The following is a 24,344-nucleotide window of genomic DNA, read 5'->3' as shown; positions in this document are numbered from 1 at the left end:
TATCCCCCTCATCAGGCATACCTGAGATTCGCTGTACAGGACTGTCATTACCATTTTCAGACGTTGCCGTTTGGGTTTTCCACGGCCCCGAGGATTTTCACCAAGGTAATGGCGGAATTGATGGTGCTCCTGCGCCGGCAGGGAGTCACAATTATCCCGTACTTGGACGATCTCCTGATAAAAGCGAGATCGAGAGATCAGTTGCTGAAAAGAGTGGCGCTCTCCCTGGGAGTGCTGCAGCAACATGGCTGGATTCTAAATCTACCAAAGTAACAGTTGGTTCCAACAACTCGACTATCGTTCTTAACATGATTCTGGACACGGAACAATAGAGGGTTTTTCTCCCAACGGAAAAAGCCCAGGAACTCCAGAACATGGTCAGAGACCTGTTAAAACCGAAAAGAGTGTCGGTCTATCAATGCACTAGAGTACTAGGGAAAATGGTGGCGACCTACGAGGCCATCCCCTTCAGCAGGTTTCATGCAAGGACTTTTCAGTGGGACCTTCTGGACAAGTGGTCCGGGTCCCATCTCCAAATTCATCAGAAAATAAGCCTGTCCCCCAGGGCCAGGGTGTCTCTCCTATGTTGGCTGCAGAGTGCTCATCTTCTAGAGGGTCGCAGGTTCGGCTTTCAAGACTGGGTTCTGGTGACCACGGACGCGAGCCTCCAAGTTTGGGGAGCAGTCACACAAGGAAGAAACTTTCAGGGGATATGGTCAAGTCAGGAGGCTTGTCTACACATCAATTTACTGGAATTGAGGGCCATATTCAACGGCCTACGTCAAGCGGAGACTCTTCTTCGCGACCTACCGGTTCTGATTCAATCAGACAACGTCACAGTCGTGGCTCGTGTAAACCGCCAAGGCGGAACAAGGAGCAGAGTGGCAATGGCGGAAGCCACCAAGATTCTGCGCTGGGCGGAAAATCACATAAGCGCTTTGGCAGTAGTCTTCATTCCGGGAGTGGACAACTGGGAAGCAGACTTCCTCGGCAGACACTATCTCCATCCAGGAGAGTGGGGACTTCATCAAGAAGTTTTTGCAGAGATAACAAGTCAGTGGGGACTTCCTCAAATAGACATGATGGCTTCACGCCTCAACAAGAAGCTTCAGAGGTATTGTGCCAGGTCAAGGGACCCTCAGGCAGTAGCAGTGGACGCCCTGGTGACACCATGGGTGTTTCAGTCGGTCTATGTGTTCCCTCCTCTTCCACTCATCTCAAAGATATTGAGAATCATAAGACGAAAAAGAGTACAGACAATACTCATTGTTCCAGATTGGCCTCGAAGGGCCTGGTATTTAGATCTTCAGGAAATGCTCACAGAAGATCCGTGGCCTCTTCCTCTCGGAGAGGACCTGTTGCAACAGGGGCCCTGCCTGTTCCAAGACTTACCGCGGTTACGTTTGACGGCATGGCGGTTGAACACCGAATCCTAGCTGGGAAAGGCATTCCGGAAGATATCATCCCTACTCTGATAAAGGCTAGGAAGGAAGTGACGGCAAAACATTATCACCGTATCTCGAGAAAGTATGTATCTTGGTGTGAATCCAAGAATGCTTCTACGGAAGATTTCCATCTGGGCCGTTTTCTCCACTTTCTACAGACAGGAGTGGATATGGGCCTAAAATTAGCTCCATTAAGGTACAGATTTCGGCCCTATCAATTTTCTTTCAGAAGGAATTGGCTTCTCTCCCAGAAGTCCAGACTTTTGTAAAGGGAGTGCTGCACATACAGCCTCTTTTTGTGCCTCCAGTGGCACCATGGGACCTTAACGTGGTGTTAAAGTTCCTAAAATCTCACTGGTTTGAACTTCTTCAAACGGTTGAGTTAAGATTTCTCACTTGGAAGGTGGTCATGTTGTTGGCCTTGGCATCTGCAAGGCGGGTGTCCGAATTGGCAGCTTTGTCGCACAAGAGCCCCTATCTGATTTTCCATGTGGATAGAGCAGAATTAAAGACTCGTCCTCAATTTTTGCCTAAGGTGGTTTCATCGTTTCACATGAACCAACCTATTGTGGTACCTGTGGCTACGAATGACTTGGAGGATTCCAAGTCCCTGGATGTAGTCGGGGCCTTAAAAATTTATGTAGCCAGGATGGCTAGGGTTAGGAAAACAGAGGCACTGTTTGTCCTGCATGCAGCCAACAAGGTTGGCGCTCCTGCTTCTAAGCAGACTATTGCTCGCTGGATCTGTAACACGATTCAGCAAGCTCATTATACGGCTGGATTTCTGTTACCAAATTCGGTAAAGGCCCATTCCACTAGGAAGGTGTGCTCTTCTTGGGCGGCTGCCCGAGGCGTCTCGGCGTTACAGCTTTGCCGAGCGGCGACTTGGTCGGGTTCTAACACTTTTGCAAAATTCTACAAGTTTGATACCCTGGCTGATGAGGACCTTATGTTTGCTCAATCGGTGCTGCAGAGTCATCCACACTCTCCCGCCCGGTCTGGAGCTTTGGTATAATCCCCATAGTCCTTACGGAGTCCCCAGCATCCTCTAGGACGTAAGAGAAAATAAGATTTTAAACTTACCGGTAAATCTTTTTCTCCTAGTCCGTAGAGGATGCTGGGTGCCCGTCCCAGTGCGGACATTTTTCTGCAAGGCGTGTATATAGTTATTGCTTACATAAGGGTTATGTTACAGTTGAGATCAGTCTTTGGCTGATGCTGTTTTGTTCATACTGTTAACTGGTGGCGTATATTCCATGTTATACGGTGTGGATGGTGTGGGCTGGTATGAATCTTGCCCTTAGATTAACAAAAATCCTTTCCTCGTACTGTCCGTCTCCTCTGGGCACAGTTCTCTAACTGAGGTCTGGAGGAGGAGCATAGAGGGAGGAGCCAGTGCACACCCATCTAAAGTTCTTTATAGTGCCCATGTCTCCTGCGCAGCCCTTCTATACCCCATGGTCCTTACGGAGTCCCCAGCATCCTCTACGGACTAGGAGAAAAAGATTTACCGGTAGGTTTAAAAACTTGTTATTTGAACAAGATGATCATTATTTAATATAGTTTTATGTCTAAAGTATTGCATTTTTCTGTCTTCTCATTGCAGTTTTACACAAAAGTACCCACCAGTAAAATTTCTTTCAGAAAAGGACAGAAAGAGAATCCTGGTAAATAATCACACCGGTCCTTTCACGTGTGTATAAGTAACACTTGTGCAGAGGAGGTGCATGTCTCTCTTAAGAATGGTCACTCTGCTTGCTGTTCCGCTATCTGTAATGGCATAGTAATATACAAAATATCTCTATATGTACCATCACATACAGTACAATGAGGTAGAAAATGGTTGGGCTTCTTGCTCACTGGTTTAACTTTTTATATTTAACACGGTTTCCCTCTGTTTTCATACAGTATGTCCATAACTTCATATTCTCACATAGAAAAATCTGACCATTGTTATAATAAAAACTATGTTACTGAATCCCTTCCAATAATAGTAACTTCAAGGGTTTTCCTACACTGGGCCCATCGCCATTTGCTGTATTTTGCAGTGTCACAATATTTGTGACTAGCTGGTACCTGAGGATTACTTTTGGCACTGGCATCAAGGAAGATGTCTCTGCATCAAGGAAGATTACTCCCTACAGCTTTCATTTACAAAGTTTTTCAGATTACTTCTGTTATTGGCAGAGGTCTTGTGGTGATTTATGTATGTGTTGGGGCCCTGCTAAATTGAACACATGGGAAGTATCCCAGGGGAAGGATCCACAGGGACTATTATTAGGAAGGAAAGGGAAATCATTTTTAAAATAGAAAATGTGAAAATAGGTAAACTACTGTAAAGATGGATACAATTCTACACACACATGTAAATATTTTTATTTATTTCTCTAACGTCCTAGAGGATGCTGGGACTCCGTAAGGACCATGGGGATAGACGGGCTCCGCAGGAGACATGGGCACTTTAAGAAAGACTTTGACTCTGGGTGTGCACTGGCTCCTCCCTCTATGCCCCTCCTCCAGACCTCAGTTTGATACTGTGCCCAGAGGAGATGGGTGCACTGCAGGGAGCTCTCCTGAGTTTCCTGCTAAGAAAGTATTTTAATTAGGTTTCTTATTTTCAGGGAGCACTGCTGGCAACAGACTCCCTGCATCGTGGGACTGAGGAGAGAGAAACAGCCCTACTTCTCTGAGTTTCAAGGTCCTGTTTCTTAGGCTACTGGACACCATTAGCTCCAGAGTGAGTCGGAACACAGGTCTCACCCTGGAGTTCGTCCCAGAGCCGCGCCGCCATCTTCCTCGCAGAGCCAGAAGATAGAAGCCGGGTGAGTATGAGAAGTAAGAAGGTTTCAAAGGCGGCAGAAGACTTTGTGATCTTCACTGAGGTAACGCACAGCACTGCAGCTGTGCGCCATTGCTCCCATACACCTCACACACTCCGGTCACTGTAAGGGTGCAGGGCGCAGGGGGGGCGCCCTGGGCAGCAATATAAACCTCTATTATGGCATAAACGCATATATACATGTACAGCTGGGCACTGTACATGTATATAAAGAGCCCCCGCCATGTTTTTTAATAATTTGAGCGAGACAGAAGCCCACCGCCGAGGGGGCGGGGCTTCTCCCTCAGCACTCACCAGCGCCATTTTTCTCCACAGCACAGCGCTGAGAGGAAGCTCCCCGGACTCTCCCCTGCTTACTGAGGCGACAGTGGGTTTTTCAAGAAGGGGGGGCACATAATTGGCGAAAAACATGTTATTTCAGCGCTACTGGGGAAACATTCTGTGTTTTGCCTGGGTTATATAGCGCTGGGGTGTGTGCTAGCATACTCTCTCTCTCTGTCTCTCCAAAGGGCCTGGTGGGGAACTGTCTTCAGATAAGAGCTTCCCTGTGTGTGTGTGGGGTGTGTCGGTACGCGTGTGTCGACATGTATGAAGTGGAAGGCTCACCTAAGGAGGAGGGGGAGTGTATGAATGTCAGATCTCCGTCGGCAGCGCCGACACCGGACTGGATGGAGATGTGGAATGTCTTGAGTGCTAGTGTAAATTTATTACACAAGAGATTAGACAAGGCTGAGGCTAGGGAACAGTCAGGTAGTCAGTCCATGCCTGTCCCTGTGTCACCGGGACCTTCCGGGTCTCAGAAGCGCACATTGTCCCAAATAATGGACAAAGATACCGACACGGATTCAGACTCCAGTGTCGACTATGAGGAGGCAAAATTACAGCCAAAAGTGGCTAAGGGCATTCGATATATGATTATTGCAATAAAAGATGTTTTGCATATCACAGAGGAACCCCCTGTCCCTGACAAGAGGGTTCACATGTATAAAGAGAAAAAGCCTGAGGTCACTTTTCCATCCTCGTATGAGCTGAGCGAGCTGTGCGAAAAGGCTTGGGAATCTCCAGACAAGAGGCTGCAGATTCCCAAAAGGATTCTTATGGCGTATCCTTTCCCGCGAACGGATAGGATACGATGGGGGTCTTCTGCTAAGGTGGACAAGGCTTTAACATGTTTATCAAAGAAGATAGTGCTGCCATCCCAAGATACGGCTACCCTCAAGGATGCTGCTGATCGCAGACAGGAGGTTACCATGAAGTCCATTTACACACATTCAGGTACAATTCTTAGACCAGCAATGGCATCGGCCTGGGTTTGTAGTGCTGTCGCAGCATGGACAGACTCCTTATCTACGGAAATTGAGACCCTAGATAAGGATACCATTTTAATGACCCTAGGGCATATAAAAGATGCTGCGTTATATATGAGGGATGATCAAAGAGACATTTGTTTGCTAAGTTCCAGAACAAACTCTGTCTGTTTCTGCTAGGCGAGTCTTATGGACCCGACAGTGGACGGGTGATGCCGACTCAAAGAGACATATGGAGTCTTTGCCTTACAAAGGTGAGGAGTTATTTGGAGAAGGCCTCTCGGACCTCGTCTCCACAGCTACGGCAGGTAAATCAAATTTTTTGCCTTATGTTCCCTCACAGCCTAAGAAAGCACCTCATTATCAAATGCAGTCCTTTCGTTCGAATAAAAGCAAAAGAGTACGAGGATCGTCCTTTCTTGCCAGAGGTAAGGGCAGAGGATAAAAGCTGCACACAGCTAGTTCCCAGGAACAGAAGTCCTCCCCTGCCTCTGCAAAATCCACTGCATGACGCTGGGGCTTCCCTGGGGGAGTCCGCTCAAGTGGGGGAATGTCTTCGACTTTTCAGCCACATCTGGGTTCATTCACAGGTGGATCCCTGGGCAATAGAAATTGTTTCTCAGGGATACAAGCTGGAATTCGAAGAGGTGCCTCCTCGCCGGTTTTTCAAATCGGCTCTACCTGCGGCTCCCTCAGAGAGGGAGTTAGTGTTGAATGCAATACAAAAATTGTATCTTCAACAGGTAGTGGTCAAGGTTCCTCTACTGCAGCAAGGAAAGGGTTATTACTCAACCCTGTTTGTGGTTCCGAAACCGGACGGTTTGGTCAGACCTATTTTTAATTTAAAATCCATGAACCTATACTAGAAAATGTTCAAATTCAAGATGGAATCGCTCAGGGCGGTTATCGCCAGCCAGTAAGGGGGGGATTTTATGGTTTCCCTGGACATAAAGGATGCATACCTTCATGTTCCAATATTTCCTCCTCATCAGGCGTTCCTGAGATTTTCTGTACAAGATTGTCATTACCAATTTCAGACGTTGCCGTTTGGGCTTTCAACGGCCCCGAGGATTTTCACCAAGGTAATGGCGGAAATGATGGTGCTCATGCGCAAGCGAGGGGTCACAATTATCCCATACTTGGACGATCTCCTGATAAAGGCGAGATCTCGGGAGACGTTACTGGACAGCGGGTCTCTGTCTTTGAAGGTGTTACAGCAACACGGCTGGATTCTCAATATCCCGAAGTCACAGTTGGTTCCTTCGACGCGTCTGACCTTCTTGGGCTTGATTCTGGACACAGACCAGAAGAAGGTTTTTCTTCCAATGGAAAAAGCTCAGGAACTCATGACTCTGGTCAGGAACCTATTGAAGCCAAAACAGGTGTCAGTGCATCACTGCACTCGAGTCCTGGGGACAATGGTGGCATCGTACGAAGCCATTCCCTTCGGCAGGTTCCATGCGAGGACCTTCCAATGGGACCTACTGGACAAGTGGTCCGGGTCACATCTACAAATGCATCAGAGGATCACCCTGTCCCCCAGAGCAAGGGTGTCTCTCCTGTGATGGCTGCAGAGTGCTCACCTCCTAGAGGGTCGCAGGTTCGGCATTCAGGACTGGATCCTGGTGACTACAGATGCAAGTCTCCGAGGTTGGGGAGCAGTCGCACAAGGAAGAAATTTCCAAGGTCTTTGGTCGAGTCTAGAGACTTGTCTCCACATCAACATCCTGGAGTTGAGGGCCATATACAATGCCCTACGTCAAGCGGAGGCATTACTTCGCGACAAACCAGTTCTGATTCAGTCGGACAATGTCACCGCAGTAGCTCATGTAAACCGACAAGGCGGCACAAGGAGCAGGGTAGCAATGGCGGAAGCCACCAGGATTCTTCGCTGGCCGGAAAATCATGTAAGCGCACTGTCAGCAGTGTTCATTCCGGGAGTGGACAACTGGGAAGCAGACTTCCTCAGCAGACACGACCTGCATCCGGGAGAGTGGGGACTTCATCAGGAAGTCTTCGCGCTGATCGCAGGTCGGTGGGAACTGCCCCAGATAGACATGATGGCGTCCCGTCTCAACACAAAGTTAAAAAGGTATTGCGCCAGGTCAAGAGATCCTCAGGCGATAGCTGTGGACGCCCTGGTGACACCGTGGGTGTTTCGGTCGGTCTATGTGTTTCCTCCTCTTCCTCTTATACCCAAGGTGTTGAGAATAATAAGGCAAAGAAGAGTGAGAACAATCCTCATTGTTCCAGATTGGCCACGAAGGACTTGGTATCCGGATCTACAGGAATTGCTCACAGGAGATCCGTGGCCTCTTCCTCTAAGACAGGACCTGCTGCAGCAGGGGCCCTGTCTGTTCCAAGACTTACCGCGGCTGCGTTTGACGGCATGGCGGTTGAACGCCGGATCCTAGCGGAAAAAGGTATTCCGGATGAAGTCATTCCTACGCTAATAAAGGCTAGGAAGGACGTGACATCAAAACATTATCACCGAATATGGAGAAAATATGTTTCTTGGTGTGAGGCGAGGAATGCTCCTACGGAGGAATTCCATCTGGGTCGTCTCCTTCACTTCCTGCAAACTGGAGGGAATTTGGGCCTAAAATTAGGCTCCATAAAAGTTCAGATTTCGGCCTTGTCCATTTTCTTTCAAAAGGAATTGGCCTCTCTACCTGAAGTGCAGACTTTTGTAAAGGGAGTACTGCATATTCAGCCTCCTTTTGTACCTCCGGTGGCGCCTTGGGACCTTAACGTGGTGTGAAGTTTCCTTAAGTCACATTGGTTTGAACCACTCAAAACGGTGGAGTTAAAATATCTCACTTGGAAGGTGGTCATGTTGTTAGCCTTGGCTTCGGCTAGGCGAGTTTCGGAATTGGCGGCTTTATCACATAAAAGCCCCTATCTGGTTTTCCATATGGATAGAGCGGAATTGCGGACCCGTCCTCAATTCCTACCTAAGGTGATCTCATCCTTTCATATGAACCAACCTATTGTCGTGCCTGTGGCTACTCGTGACTTGGAGGATTCCGAGTCCCTTGATGTGGTCAGGGCTTTGAAAATTTACGTGGCCAGAATGGCTAGGATCAGAAAAACAGAAGCACTGTTTGTCCTGTATGCAGCCAACAAGGTTGGCGGCCCTGCTTCAAAGCAGACTATTGCTCGCTGGATCCGTAACACGATCCAGCAAGCGCATTCTACGGCAGGATTGCCGTTACCAAAATCGGTTAAGGCCCATTCCACTAGGAACGTGGGCTCGTCTTGGGCGGCTACCCGAGGGGTCTCGGCACTACAGATGTGCCGAGCTGCTACTTGGTCGGGGTCAAACACCTTTGCAAAGTTTTATAAGTTTGATACCCTGGCTGAGGAGGACCTCATGTTTGCTCAATCGGTGCTGCAGAGTCATCCGCACTCTCCCGCCCATTTGGGAGCTTTGGTATAATCCCCATGGTCCTTACGAAGTCCCTGCATCCTCTAGGACGTTAGAGAAAATAAGATTTTAAACCTACCTGTAAATCTTTTTCTCGTAGCCTGTAGAGGATGCTGGGCGCCCGTCCCAAGTGCGGACTACTTCTGCAAGACTTGTATATAGTTATTGCTTAAATAAAGGTTATGTTATAGTTTCATCGGTTTTGGACCGAAACTATGTTGTTTTTCATACTGTTAACTGGTTAGTTTAACACAAGTTATACGGTGTGATTGGTGTCTTGCCCTTGGATTAACTAAAATCCTTTCCTCGTACTGTCCATCTCCTCTGGGCACAGTTTCTCTAACTGAGGTCTGGAGGAGGGGCATAGAGGGAGGAGCCAGTGCACACCCAGAGTCAGTCTTTCTTAAAGTGCCCTTGTCTCCTGCGGAGCCAGTCTATCCTCATGGTCCTTACGGAGTCCCAGCATCCTCTACCGACTACGAGAAAAAGATTTACCGGTAGGTTTAAAATCTTATTTTTATATACTTTAAGCTTGTTAGAATGTTTTCAGTAAACTTAAGGAGCTACTTATTATGCAGTAATTCATATAAATATCCCAACTCCAAGCACTGTGACTGGGTTATCAGCAACTTTGAGGAAGGTGATATGTAAAGAATATTTGATGTTTCATTCTGTCTGTTTCCACTTTTAACACCTCAAAAAAGTCTGTTTTGAAACTTTGTTTGCAAATGTGTTCCTATGTTCCTGAAACATCCCCATCCCCTCTATTATTTAACTTGTTGAACACATTGTCCAAACACTCCCTCCCCCCCTGTACCAGCTAACTCGGTTCTCCTATTTACAGTCCATAACTTGTAACTGACTGCACACATCTCTAACCTCAAATTAAATATTTTTTCACTGCACCCCATGAGTACTACCACCCTCCTGCAACTTCACCTTGTAATTCTTTTCATTATTGCATAACATTGTTTTTTATGAATAATAATAATAATTTTGTATTTTTTCCCAGCGTAGTAAATTACCACAAGTAATTGTATCCGGCCCATGGTATAATCTCTTTCAGGTGTATCATGGCTGAACATTATGCAAGTGATACTGCACTTAATCTATTTGTATTGATCACCATGGTCCTAATAACAAGGTCCAACATTACTGACCCTAATATTTGACGCATCATTTTAAATATAATACCTTTTAGTAACACAAATATTTTTATCCTGCTAATCTGTTGTGGTATAGTGTCAGTATGTGCTAGAATTGTGTAATGTTTTCTTATGCAGATAACTGGCGGAGCAGGATTTGTGGGGTCACATCTCACAGACAAACTGATGATGGACGGCCATGAAGTCACCGTTGTGGATAACTTTTTTACTGGCAGGAAAAGAAATGTGGAGCACTGGATTGGTCATGAGAATTTTGAACTTATTAATCATGATGTTGTTGAGCCACTTTACATTGAAGGTAATCTGCTTCATATCACTGTTGGTTTCCCGGTCGCACATCTCGCTTAGGAATGTTGGTGCTATATTTAGTTATCGTTGTCTTGCGGATTGAACCAATCTATGGTTCAAGTAGTTGTACCGAAATCTTTCACATTTACAAAAGATATGGGATATCTCATAATGTTGCTTTTTAACGAGGTTTTAATCAACTTTCTTTTTTTTTTTTGCTTCAACAAATACTAATTATGCATGCTTTAATGACAAATTTGCATGTTTTACATGAGTATGAGTTCTTGTGCTAATCATTTTTATAGCTTAGGCATAATTTACAATTACAGTTGCAGAAGAATGCAGTATGGTGGCTGGTATATGTTTGCAATACATTCTATGCCATGCAAATTAAAAAGGTAAAATGCAGCATCAGGTCTTGGTTAATAAACTACTAAAAAAGCATTGGATGTGACAGGAAAAGCTCATACTATGGGAGATATTCAATTGTCCCAGCTAAACTTTTGCATTATAAAAAAACGTATTATCGAGCTTTTGCCCGAATGTTTCCCATTGGGCTATTCAATTATACCCTGTGGTTTTATTTTTTTTTGCACAAAAATATTCCGTTTTCTCACGAAAACACATAGGATCTGGGATAAGTTCCCAGACCTGTATGTTTTCTAAATAACAAACGGCGCTGGTTGAGGCAAGTGGAAAACCCTGATGACTGCTGGGATCGGGGACAATTGGCTATCCCTGGGGTGGTCAATTAGCTGCGGTAAATTACTTTGGCTAATTTAATTTCCCCTTATGAGTTTGTTAAAAATTCTAACGTTCCTGCTAGGTCCAGCAAACGCAAACATTTGGGTGAGCTGATCTCAAAAATATCTAACTTAACTTTTTTTTGGGGGGTTCTAGCTCCATTATAGATTAATACAACTAAACAAACTCAAATGTGCAACTCATAGTTGAAAGATATTGCAATAAGCCAGTGGCTCCCAAACTTTCTTGAATCATGGCTCTCTGTTGTTGTTGTTGTTGTTGTTGTCGTTGTCATCATCATCATCCTTTATTTATATGGCGCCACAAGGGAACCACAGCACCCAATTACAGAGTACATAAATAGTGTCAACTTTGTTTTCATGGTACTCCTTTCTTATTGAGAAATTCAGCAAAAGAAGTATTATTTTAAGTAATTTGTGTTTACCTGTCATCAGTTATGTGGTGGTGTACAGGGATGTGCTTCTGTTTGTCCACACATTTTATGAATGGCAGCCACCAGCACTGGTTTTGCCTATTACATTGACCATAAATAATTTGATTTGGCCCTCGAGCACAAATTCAGGGCACTGCTGCAAGTAGCCTGCTGAACCCTAGGGCGCCACAACTCCCAGTTTGGGAACCACTGCATTTGACTATAAATTGCTACCTTCTCTGTATGCTGAAGCTTTAAAATGTACATTTTATAGTTCTACCTTTTTGTTTTTTTTGTTTGTTTTTTCTCTTCACATTACTTTGAAGTTGTAACTTTCACATGTACAAACATTGGAAATGCTCATCAGAGTAGCTTTGTTCAGTTTATGGAGAATTTTCAGACTTCAGAACCGGCTTCAGAACTGCTTTGAAACCGTTTTAAGCATAATTAACTGTGACTCATAACAGCCAATCTGGATGGTAGCTTTCCCAGTCTAATTAAACATGACAGGTTAAAGCTGATATGTGGTTGATATTGCAGTACAGTACATCCTCCATATCTCTTTTAAACATCCTCTCTCATTTGTCTGAAAGGATTATTATAACTACTACAAATTGTTTACAAACTGGTTAAGACTATTAATATTTATTTCATTTGACGTGCAATGAGTACTGCAAATGGAGTCAATGTTCTCAGGAAAAAAAATGACAATATACTGAATGTGTATTAATTTGACCCTGGGATACAAGGTATGAATTGGTAGTGAATATCTACAGTATGTCTATTTTCTCCAACAGTGGACCAAATTTACCACTTGGCTTCTCCTGCATCTCCTCCAAATTACATGTATAATCCCATCAAGACACTGAAAACCAACACAATAGGGACACTGAATATGTTAGGTGAGTTACGTACGATATAGACTGCATATATAGATCTGACTTATCAAAAATGCAGCTCTGCATTCGTTTTATTTGCCTGAAATGTGTTCTAGACTGTAACCAATAATGGTCTTGCTTTCTAGGACTAGCGAAACGTGTTGGAGCTCGGCTCCTGCTGGCTTCCACTTCAGAGGTCTATGGAGGTAAATGACAATTGTTTAAGGGTTCTTGTTTTTTTTTTTTTACTTTTTGTTTTTTGTTTTTTAAGAGTCAAAAAATTACCGTATATGGATTCAGTGCTCTTCATTTTGTTCTGAACAAGCATGTTAGAATGTTAAGTTTACAATTAAAAAGCCCTTTTACATTTTCCTCTAGATTTCTTAATTTAGGGCAAGCTGCTAACAGAAGCATTTTAAATATTTTTAATCATTTATAGTACTTAAAAGCTTTAATAAGCAGGAGAACAAGTTTGTAGAACAATCGTATACTTAAGTTTTCAACTTCAGTAAAATAACTAATCATCCAAAAATCTTTCATTGTGTTTTATATTGTGGCCTCTCTCCTAAAGAACACGTTTTTAGTGAATTATTTTTCCTCTTCCTTTAACATACAAAAATCATTGAAGAGGCGAATGGCTGAAGTTTTTATGCTACATTTAGAAGAAACTGAGATATTTTGATTATTAGAACTTAAGAAATGGACATAGCACTTCTATCCCCAAATATATCAGTAAATAGACAACCAGCATTTAAAATAACATAGTTACTATGATCCCTACGTCAGAACCGATGCAGTCATGTGACCTTTTTGCGCGGGATCCCGGCATTCACCATGCCGACATTGGAATCCCAAGCAAATAAAATGCCGGCAGGCAGAATGCCGACCCACAGGGACTGTTCCCACTTGTGTGGGAATAGAACCTGTGGCGAGCGCAGCGAGCCCACAAGGGGCATTGTTGCGCTCGCTCCCCGCGCGGGCATTCTGCTGTATCTGGAGCGCCGGTCTCCCAGCCCCAACCCGGTTAAAACACTGTCATCAATTAAATAAAAACTGATTTTTCAGAAAATTGTTACATAACAACTTCATCCGCTTGCCTCTTCATTTGTAAATCAGGTAGTGAAATCAGAGTTTTATGGACTTTTTTTTTTCTTTTAGATCCTGAAGTACATCCTCAAAATGAAGACTACTGGGGACATGTGAATCCTATTGGTCCCCGAGCATGCTATGATGAAGGGAAGCGTGTGGCTGAAACAATGTGTTATGCTTATATGAAGCAGGTTGGTTGAGAAATGATGTATATTACATTCTTGCTTAACTAAAATCTTTTTATATTTGTTTAAAGATCAGTGCTCATGTAAGTAATCCATTGCAGATGTATGTATACAGATGTGTCCTCATACACTATTGCTGCATTGTGCCAAACATCCCTTTCTTTGCGCTTCTGGTCCCATGCAAGTCTGCTTGCTTATTTGCTTGGGTGTCCATCTTAATTGCAGTACACCGCTTCATGAGATTGCACTGAAATGCAACACTTGTATATTTTTGTGCAACCGCTTCTGTATAACAAGTGCTACGATGCCAAGAAATACATTTCCTCTGTAATCTGCGCTGATTAATCAGAATATTAGCAGCAAATACACTTTCAGGGAATTTCACTATATTCCCATTAGTAAATCTGGACAAAAATAATTGAAATGTTCAATTGCGCTTACAATCAAAAAATATACACACAGGCTGAATTCACTCTGATCCCAAACCTCCTGGTGAGTTGAGGGAGATCTTCCTTTTCTTCCCACAATAATCACAAAAGGCAATTGGCAATAATCCTTGTTGTATAAGTTCAGTTAAATGGATCCCTTACGCTGGTACCATAAACTGAAACTGAAAAAGAAGCACAATAGTATACTGTTGATCTACGAACATCTGATCCAATCTACTGAAGTATTCATCTGTCAAACCTAATTGGATCAGATGTTCGTAGATCAACCGTATACTACATGCCTTTGAACACTCGAATGTTTGTGAGTGCATAAATTAACCACAAATAAACGATTCTTCCTGCATTTGGTTGTCTGCACTATTGTGCTTCTTTTTCATTTTCAGTTTATGGTACCAGCGTAAGGGATCCATTTAATTGAACTTATACAACAAGGATTATTGCCAGTTGCCTTTTGTGATTATTGTGGGAAGAAAAGGAAGATCTCCCTCCACCCACCAGGAGGTTTGGGATCAGAGTGAATTCAGCCTGTGTGTATATTTTTTCATTGTACATTTCAATTATTTTTGTCCCAAGTGCTACGATGCATGAGCTACAGCTTTTCGTTATGCTGTAAGTTCAGTTCTGCATCGCATACCGGGAAAAGACTGCCTGCTTTTTTTTTCATGTTGTATGTGACACTTTGGAAAAACAATTAAAACTACACAGTAAAACTACTACATTTTTAATAAATAAACATTTCTTCTAAAGATATATTTAACTTTAAAACTCCATTTACAATAATTTGACGCCTATAAATAGTGTACCTACTTGTAAGTGTAAAAAAAAACATTACACAAAACCATTACCTAAAATGTACTCCCTAGTTTAGCTACATGTAAGTGTTAAAAACATTTTTTTACATAAATGTACTCTTTAAATAGTGTACCAACATCTACAATAAAAACAAATTCACAAAAACAAAATACCAATTTTACAGTAGCAACTTAACTTGCTTTATAATAAAGACACCATTATTAACTTTTTTAGAACACTTTACCAAAGGAAAAAAACAAACATTAGCAAACAGAAAAACATTAGAAAACAAAAAAGTGTGTATGGACACTATGCCTCGAGGGAAACACCAGTGACAGTCTGTGGGCTGGTGGCTTGGGAGCTACCCATTGAGGTCGGTGGTGCTTCCATAAGAGCTCTTTGGGCCACCATCTCTTCTGTAAGGCAATAAATGCCTGAGTTTTGTTCGTGGTGGCCTGTGTTTACTCACGGGTGGCTTGGGTGAGCTCATGCATACGTATGTTGAGGTTGCAGGCCATCCAGATGCGAGTTCCCTGGGCCACTGGGGAGTAACACAACTAAAGTAACAAGCTCGAGCGCGAAATGTCCCGTTTGGGCGCCCAAACGGATCACTTTCACGCATTTCATTTGAAATGAAGGTCTTGCGCCAACCTTTAGAAACATTTGAATGGAATAAATATGATATCCCGATGGACACGATGCCGACGGTCAAATGCCGACAGCGGCATCCCAACCATCAGAATCCCGACTGACCCTAACCCTCCCTCCCCGGTACCTAACTATACCTTTCCCGTGCCTGCACCCAAACCCCCCTTCTCATGCCTAAACTTAACACACACACACACACTCCGCTGCAGGATGGTAGAACGATCGGGATTCCGGCTGTCTGTATTTTGACGACTGTGTCCCAAGCACCGCCAGTTATTAGACACCGGGCTTCTGGGGTCCCTCTGGAATCTGGCGTTGGTATATCGACCGCCGGGGATCCTGTCCTTTGGGGTACTAACTGCATCCCCTTTGAATAGTTGCCTGCGAGTGCTGGGACCTGCGATAACAGTTGAATTCCCCCCTAAGTCTTAGTTTTAGGTAAATTTTCTTTTTTTAAGAGAGAATGATAGGAAATAATTATATGCCACATTTGAACTAATATTAGAGCTATTAAATTCTCCTTCTTAAATAAAGTGTACTCTTGGTTATTGAGTTTTCCAGTATTTGTCCCTGGCATTGCCTGTTTGTTTTTTCGATATCCCTTCCTGTGACTCTTTCACGGTGTCTGCTTTACACCTGCCCCTTCAGTCTTGCCCTCGTGACCCTCATTGTCCCTCTCTAGCCCCTCGGCCTCTTACTCTTCAGCTTCTGGTGCCATGCCACTGCTGACGAGTCCCTATGAGAGTCATCGAATCAGTGGGTGCATTTCTGCCCTAATGGGCGCCACACAACTGTGCCCATCATCTGACCAGGGCATGCGCCATACACGTAGAATATAACATACTGTACATACACCAACTCAATCACTTAATTTCTCTATCGTCCTAGTGGATGCTGGGGTTCCTGAAAGGACCATGGGGAATAGCGGCTCCGCAGGAGACAGGGCACAAAAAGTAAAGCTTTTCCAGATCAGGTGGTGTGCACTGGCTCCTCCCCCTATGACCCTCCTCCAGACTCCAGTTAGATTTTTGTGCCCGGCCGAGAAGGGTGCAATTCTAGGTGGCTCTCATAAAGAGCTGCTTAGAGAAAGTTTAGCTTAGGTTTTTTATTTTACAGTGATTCCTGCTGGCAACAGGATCACTGCAACGAGGGACAGAGGGGAGAAGAAGTGAACTCACCTGCGTGCAGGATGGATTGGCTTCTTGGCTACTGGACATCAGCTCCAGAGGGACGATCACAGGTACAGCCTGGATGGTCACCGGAGCCACGCCGCCGGCCCCCTTGCAGATGCTGAAGTAAGAAGAGGTCCAGAATCGGCGGCTGAAGACTCCTGCAGTCTTCTAAAGGTAGCGCACAGCACTGCAGCTGTGCGCCATTTTCCTCTCAGCACACTTCACACGCAGTCACTGAGGGTGCAGGGCGCTGGGGGGGGGCGCCCTGGGAGGCAAATGTAAACCTATATAAAGGCTAAAAATACCTCACATATAGCCCCCAGAGGCTATATGGAGATATTTAACCCCTGCCTGTATTCACAAAATAGCGGGAGACGAGCCCGCCGAAAAAGGGGCGGGGCCTATCTCCTCAGCACACGGCGCCATTTCCTCTCACAGCTCCGCTGGTCAGGACGGCTCCCAGGTCTCTCCCCTGCACTGCACTACAGAAACAGGGTAAAACAGAGAGGGGGGGCAAATTTAATGGCAATATCTTGATATATATAAAGCAGCTATAAGGGAGCACTTATTATAAGGCTATCCCTGTCATATATAGCGCTTTTTGGTGTGTGCTGGCAGACTCTCCCTCTGTCTCCCCAAAGGGCTAGTGGGTCCTGTCTTCGTTTAGAGCATTCCCTGTGTGTCTGCTGTGTGTCGGTACGTGTGTGTCGACATGTATGAGGACGATATTGGTGTGGAGGCGGAGCAATTGCCAAATATGGGGATGTCACCTCCTAGGGGGTCGACACCAGAATGGATGCCTTTATTTATGGAATTACGGGATAGTGTCAACACGCTAAAGCAGTCGTTTGACGACATGAGGCGGCCGGACAATCAATTAGTGCCTGTCCAGGCGCCTCAAACACCGTCAGGGGCTGTAAAACGCCCTTTGCCTCAGTCGGTCGACACAGACCCAGACACAGGCACTGATTCCAGTGGTGACGGTGACGAATCAACCGTATTTTCCAGTAGGGCCACACGTTATATGATTTTGGCAATGAAGGAGGCGTTACATTTAGCTGATACTACAGGTACCACTAAACAGGGTATTATGTGGGGTGTGAAAAAACTACCTATAGTTTTTCCTGAATCAGAAGAATTAAATGACGTGTGTGATGAAGCGTGGGTTGCCCCTGATAAAAAGCTGATAATTTCAAAGAAATTATTGGCATTATACCCTTTCCCGCCAGAGGTTAGGGAGCGCTGGGAAACACCTCCTAGGGTGGACAAGGCGCTAACACGCTTATCAAAACAAGTGGCGTTACCTTCTCCTGAGACGGCCGCACTTAAAGATCCATCAGATAGGAGGATGGAAAATATCCAAAAAAGTATATACACACATGCAGGTGTTATACTACGACCAGCTATAGCGACTGCCTGGATGTGCAGTGCTGGGGTAGTTTGGTCAGAGTCCCTGATTGAAAATATTGATACCCTGGACAGGGACAATATTTTACTGTCGTTAGAACAAATAAAGGATGCATTTCTTTATATGCGTGATGCACAGAGGGATATCTGCACACTGGCATCACGGGTAAGTGCTATGTCCATTTCGGCCAGAAGAGCTTTATGGACGCGACAGTGGACAGGCGATGCGGATTCAAAACGGCATATGGAAGTTTTGCCGTATAAAGGGGAGGAGTTATTTGGAGTCGGTCTATCAGATTTGGTGGCCACGGCTACAGCCGGGAAATCCACCTTTCTACCTCAAGTCACTCCCCAACAGAAAAAGGCACCGACTTTTCAACCGCAGCCCTTTCGTTCCTTTAAAAATAAGAGAGCAAAGGGCTATTCATATCTGCCACGAGGCAGAGGTCGAGGGAAGAAACAGCAACAGGCAGCTCCTTCCCAGGAACAGAAGCCCTCCCCGGCTTCTACAAAAGCCTCAGCATGACGCTGGGGCTTCTCAAGCGGACTCAGGGACGGTGGGAGGTCGTCTCAAAAATTACAGCGCGCAGTGGGCTCACTCGCAGGTAGATCCCTGGATCCTGCAGATAATATCTCAGGGGTACAGGTTGGAATTAGAGACAGATCCACCTCGCCGTTTCCTGAAGTCTGCTTTACCAACGTCCCCTTCCGAAAGGGAGACAGTTTTGGAAGCCATTCACAAGCTGTACTCTCAGCAGGTGATAGTCAAGGTACCTCTTCTACAACAAGGGAAGGGGTATTATTCCACTCTATTTGTGGTACCGAAGCCGGATGGCTCGGTAAGGCCTATTCTAAATCTGAAGTCCTTGAACCTGTACATAAAGAAGTTCAAGTTCAAGATGGAGTCACTCAGAGCAGTGATAGCGAACCTGGAAGAAGGGGACTTTATGGTATCCTTGGACATCAAGGATGCGTATCTCCACGTTCCAATTTACCCCTCACACCAGGGGTACCTCAGGTTCGTTGTACAAAACTGTCACTATCATTTTCAGACGCTGCCGTTTGGTTTGTCCACGGCACCTCGGGTCTTTACAAAGGTAATGGCCGAGATGATGATTCTTCTTCGAAGAAAAGGCGTATTAATTATCCCATACTTGGACGATCTCCTAATAAGGGCAAGGTCCAGAGAACAGCTAGAGATGGGATTAGCAATATCTCAAGAGGTGCTAAAGCAGCACGGATGGATTCTGAATATTCCAAAATCCCAATTAATGCCGACAACTCGTCTGCTGTTCCTAGGGATGATTCTGGACACGGTTCAGAAAAAGGTTTTTCTTCCCGAGGAAAAAGCCAAGGAGTTATCCGACCTGGTCAGGAATCTCCTAAAACCAGGAAAGGTGTCTGTACATCAATGCACGCATCTTCAGATGCACCTGCGGATAACCCTGTCTCCAAGGACAAGGGTATCTCTTCTGTGGTGGTTGCAGAGGGCTCATCTATTGGAGGGCCGCAGATTCGGCATACAGGATTGGATCCTGGTGACCACGGACGCCAGCCTGAGAGGCTGGGGAGCAGTCACACAAGGAAGAAACTTCCAGGGAGTGTGGTCGAGCCTGGAAAAGTCTCTTCACATAAACATTCTGGAACTAAGAGCAATCTACAATGCTCTAAGCCAGGCGGAACCTCTGCTTCAAGGAAGACCGGTGTTGATCCAGTCGGACAACATCACGGCAGTCGCCCATGTAAACAGACAGGGCGGCACAAGAAGCAGGAGTGCAATGGCAGAAGCTGCCAGGATCCTTCGCTGGGCGGAGAATCACGTGATAGCACTGTCAGCAGTGTTCATCCCGGGAGTGGACAACTGGGAAGCAGACTTCCTCAGCAGACACGATCTTCACCCGGGAGAGTGGGGACTTCATCCAGAAGTTTTCCACATGCTAATAAACCGTTGGGAAAGACCAATGGTGGACATGATGGCGTCTCGCCTCAACAAAAAACTGGACAGGTATTGCGCCAGGTCAAGAGATCCGCAGGCAATAGCTGTGGACGCGCTGGTAACACCTTGGGTGTACCAGTCGGTGTATGTGTTTCCTCCTCTGCCTCTCATACCAAAGGTATTGAGAATCATACGGCAAAGCGGAGTAAGAACGATACTAGTGGCTCCGGATTGGCCAAGAAGGTCTTGGTACCCGGAACTTCAAGAGATGGTCACGGACGATCCGTGGCCTCTACCTCTAAGACAGGACCTGCTTCAGCAGGGACCGTGTCTATTCCAAGACTTACCGCGGCTGCGTTTGACGGCATGGCGGTTGAACGCCAGATCCTAAAAGGAAAAGGCATTCCAGAAGAAGTCATTCCTACCTTGATTAAGGCAAGAAAGGAAGTCACCGCGAAGCATTATCACCGCATTTGGCGGAAATATGTTGCGTGGTGCGAGGATCGGAGTGCTCCGACGGAGGAATTTCAACTGGGTCGTTTCCTACATTTCCTGCAATCAGGATTGTCTATGGGTCTCAAATTGGGATCTATTAAGGTTCAAATTTCGGCCCTGTCAATATTCTTCCAAAAAGAATTGGCCTCAGTTCCTGAGGTCCAGACTTTTGTCAAAGGAGTACTGCATATACAGCCTCCTGTGGTGCCTCCGGTGGCACCGTGGGATCTAAATGTAGTTTTAGATTTCCTCAAATCCCATTGGTTTGAACCACTAAAAAATGTGGATTTGAAATATCTCACATGGAAAGTGACTATGTTACTGGCCCTGGCGTCCGCCAGGAGAGTATCTGAACTGGCGGCTTTATCTTATAAAAGCCCTTATTTAATTTTCCATTCGGATAGGGCAGAGCTGCGGACGCGTCCGCATTTTCTCCCTAAGGTGGTATCAGCGTTTCACCTGAACCAGCCTATTGTAGTGCCTGCGGCTACAAGCGACTTGGAGGACTCCAAGTTGTTGGACGTTGTCAGAGCTTTAAAAATATACATTTCAAGGACGGCTGGAGTCAGAAAATCTGACTCGCTGTTTATACTGTATGCACCCAACAAGTTGGGTGCGCCTGCTTCTAAGCAGTCGATTGCTCGTTGGATTTGTAACACAATTCAACTTGCACATTCTGTGGCAGGCCTGCCACAGCCTAAATCTGTTAAGGCCCATTCCACAAGGAAGGTGGGCTCATTTTGGGCGGCTGCCCGAGGGGTCTCGGCATTACAACTCTGCCGAGCAGCTACGTGGTCAGGGGAGAACACGTTTGTAAAATTCTACAAATTTGATACCCTGGCAAAGGAGGACCTGGAGTTCTCTCATTCGGTGCTGCAGAGTCATCCGCACTCTCCCGCCCGTTTGGGAGCTTTGGTATAATCCCCATGGTCCTTTCAGGAACCCCAGCATCCACTAGGACGATAGAGAAAATAAGAATTTACTTACCGATAATTCTATTTCTCGGAGTCCGTAGTGGATGCTGGGCGCCCATCCCAAGTGCGGATTATCTGCAATACTTGTACATAGTTATTGTTAACTAATTCGGGTTATTGTTTAGGGAGCCATCTTTCAGAGGCTCCTCTGTTATCATACTGTTAACTGGGTTTAGATCACAAGTTGTACGGTGTGATTGGTGTGGCTGGTATGAGTCTTACCCGGGATTCAAAATCCTCCCTTATTGTGTACGCTCGTCCGGGCACAGTACCTAACTGGAGTCTGGAGGAGGGTCATAGGGGGAGGAGCCAGTGCACACCACCTGATCTGGAAAAGCTTTACTTTTTGTGCCCTGTCTCCTGCGGAGCCGCTATTCCCCATGGTCCTTTCAGGAACCCCAGCATCCACTACGGACTCCGAGAAATAGAATTATCGGTAAGTAAATTCTTATTTTTTATCCGCACTCAAATTTATTATATAAATTGGTCAGAATTGAGCATTTGGAGTTCAGCCATGGAATATTCTAAAATGTATATGAATCTGTAGTTCTAGTAAGTGTGTGGGAAACATTAAAGTGCAATTTTCATTGAGAATTTGGAAATCCTAGAACCTTCATTTAAATGGTCTTTACCAGTAATACCAGCAGATGAACGGTGGAGTCGGCGATGAAGCAGGAGCGCGCATCATCTCTCCTTGCCGGGGCATACACACTGGGCGGCTTTGATCTGAAAGCCGCTCAAAACACCAAAAGTGTGCTGCTTTCAGCTCAAAATCACCCAGTGTGTATGGGCCTTACATAAGATGTAATGAGTTGCAGTGTTTCCATTAAATATGAGTACAAAGCTTCCTATTCCACATAGTAGCAGTTAATTTTATGTTTCTCTTATTATGGCTTATTAGTAGTAGTATTATTATTATTATTATTATTATTATTATGATGGCTGTATTACTGGTTTATGCAACAATAAGTGAGTTTGTTAGAACATGTAAATGCATGTTCCAGCACTGAAGGCATACTAGGCAGCGAACCTTTCTGCTTCTACCTTGCTAATGACATCAACACATTTTTCCCTGATTGGAAACCGATTCAACCCATTCCCAGTTGCTCTAGAACTTGAGGCTCTACTGGACTGCTGATTAGATAATTGATAACTCCCAGAGGTTTGATTTTAGAACAAGAAACCTCTGGCAGCCGGATGTGTATTACTTGTCTTGTCTGTTCCTGTTTCCAGAGCCAGTCTAATTATTTCAACACTTATTTTTTATTTTTTTATCCTCTTTTGGCAGTTAATGTAGAGCAGCTGTTTCTGAAGCAAATGTTTAATTACACTCAAAGATTCTGGTTCAAGTAATTAATAATGGTATCCTAAAACTTTTTGTACAGTTGCTGAGCTTATACAGCACTAGTTTACATGGCTAACATAAGGCTACACCAAATATTGCATGATGTAGAGAAGTACTGTATGGGGTGGCTATTAAAATGCGATCGCTCCCCCCCCTTCCCCCCCTCCTCCCTCCAGCCAGAGGAGACTGCTGCACTCAGCATCAGCTCCGCACACGGCAATGTGTCCTTGGGTTGGAGAAAGAAGCTGCCGGCTGACATGTAGGGGGAAGGGGGGTGCACGGTCCCAGACGCCTTCAAAAAGCCCAGGTAATTAGTACCTGTGTCGTCCCCCCCCCCCTTCTGTATGTTTCTAGTAGCCCATCTAGCTGCTTTACTGAGCTCTGTATAACATGCAACAAATGTTTCAATATGTTCATGTACTTGTACAGGTAATGTAAGTATTCAGTTTTATCTGAGCCAATGTCCTTGTTGACAGGAAGGTGTGGAGGTCAGAGTGGCTCGGATATTTAATACATTTGGCCCACGTATGCACATGAATGATGGAAGGGTCGTCAGTAACTTTGTTCTGCAAGCACTACAAGGAGAACCTTTAACTGTAAGTACTAGGTAATGTCCGCTTTCAGCGCCTATTGGGGTGTGCACAACCAAGCCCTGTTACTCTACATGGCATGTAAACTCGGCGTCCTTTTTCTCTCCCACTTTTCAGAGACATTAATTTGGCGTACACCATAAACCTGCTACTATTTTATTATCACAAGGTATTGAGCCAGTAACTGTAATTGTACATAGTTATGGTTGTTTCTTTTTCTATAGATTCGTAATATCTCCCGTCTGATCCCTCGTGGTAGTGAGCAATAGTACAGTGGTGGCGTCATTGTGATGGTATTACTAGATAAATTATTACTTCCCAATGCAGAACAGCTTTGTAGGTATATATTGACTCGGGCGGACTGCACTTTAAAATAAGTGCAATTCCATAAAATAAAAGAACTGTTGATAGGAAAATTCACTTTTACTTTAGGCTCTCTCGGAAATGCTCATGGCTCCAAAATACTGTTTCCAGGTTTTAAAGTGTGATTCCATTGTCTGATTGTCCACAAAGTGAATGGTCACACTGGAGACAGTATGGAATCCTGACCAATTTCCATTTCCTACAGCAGCACTGTTGGTTGCAGGAATACTATGGGTACTGCGGTGCAGCATTCTCTCATATACAATACAAAACACACTTTTACTGTCATAGACAACAAAGGAATTACCAGCGAAATCTAAAAACTGGCAATGCTGCTTATTTTAGAATCAGACCAATTGGGCATCTCCATAG

The 24,344-nt window shown here is 44.9% G+C and overlaps 1 protein-coding gene across 4 annotated transcripts in view; it reads left to right on the top strand.

Annotated features, from left to right (window-relative positions):
* Positions 1-24,344, top strand: part of UXS1 (UDP-glucuronate decarboxylase 1) — a 144,947-nt gene that overhangs the window by 47,460 nt on the left and 73,143 nt on the right. For all 4 annotated transcript variants that reach the window (XM_063953800.1, XM_063953799.1, XM_063953801.1 and 1 more), the window contains exons 5-10: positions 3,052-3,112; positions 10,302-10,482; positions 12,447-12,551; positions 12,674-12,733; positions 13,686-13,807; positions 23,496-23,615. In XM_063953800.1, the coding sequence (XP_063809870.1) occupies positions 3,052-3,112; positions 10,302-10,482; positions 12,447-12,551; positions 12,674-12,733; positions 13,686-13,807; positions 23,496-23,615 (649 nt within the window). The remainder of the gene's footprint in view (positions 1-3,051; positions 3,113-10,301; positions 10,483-12,446; positions 12,552-12,673; positions 12,734-13,685; positions 13,808-23,495; positions 23,616-24,344) is intronic.

This window comes from Pseudophryne corroboree, chromosome 2 (genome assembly GCF_028390025.1).
Source record: "Pseudophryne corroboree isolate aPseCor3 chromosome 2, aPseCor3.hap2, whole genome shotgun sequence".
In the NCBI taxonomy this organism is placed as follows: domain Eukaryota; kingdom Metazoa; phylum Chordata; class Amphibia; order Anura; family Myobatrachidae; genus Pseudophryne; species Pseudophryne corroboree.
This window is presented reverse-complemented; position numbering and strand designations above follow the sequence as displayed.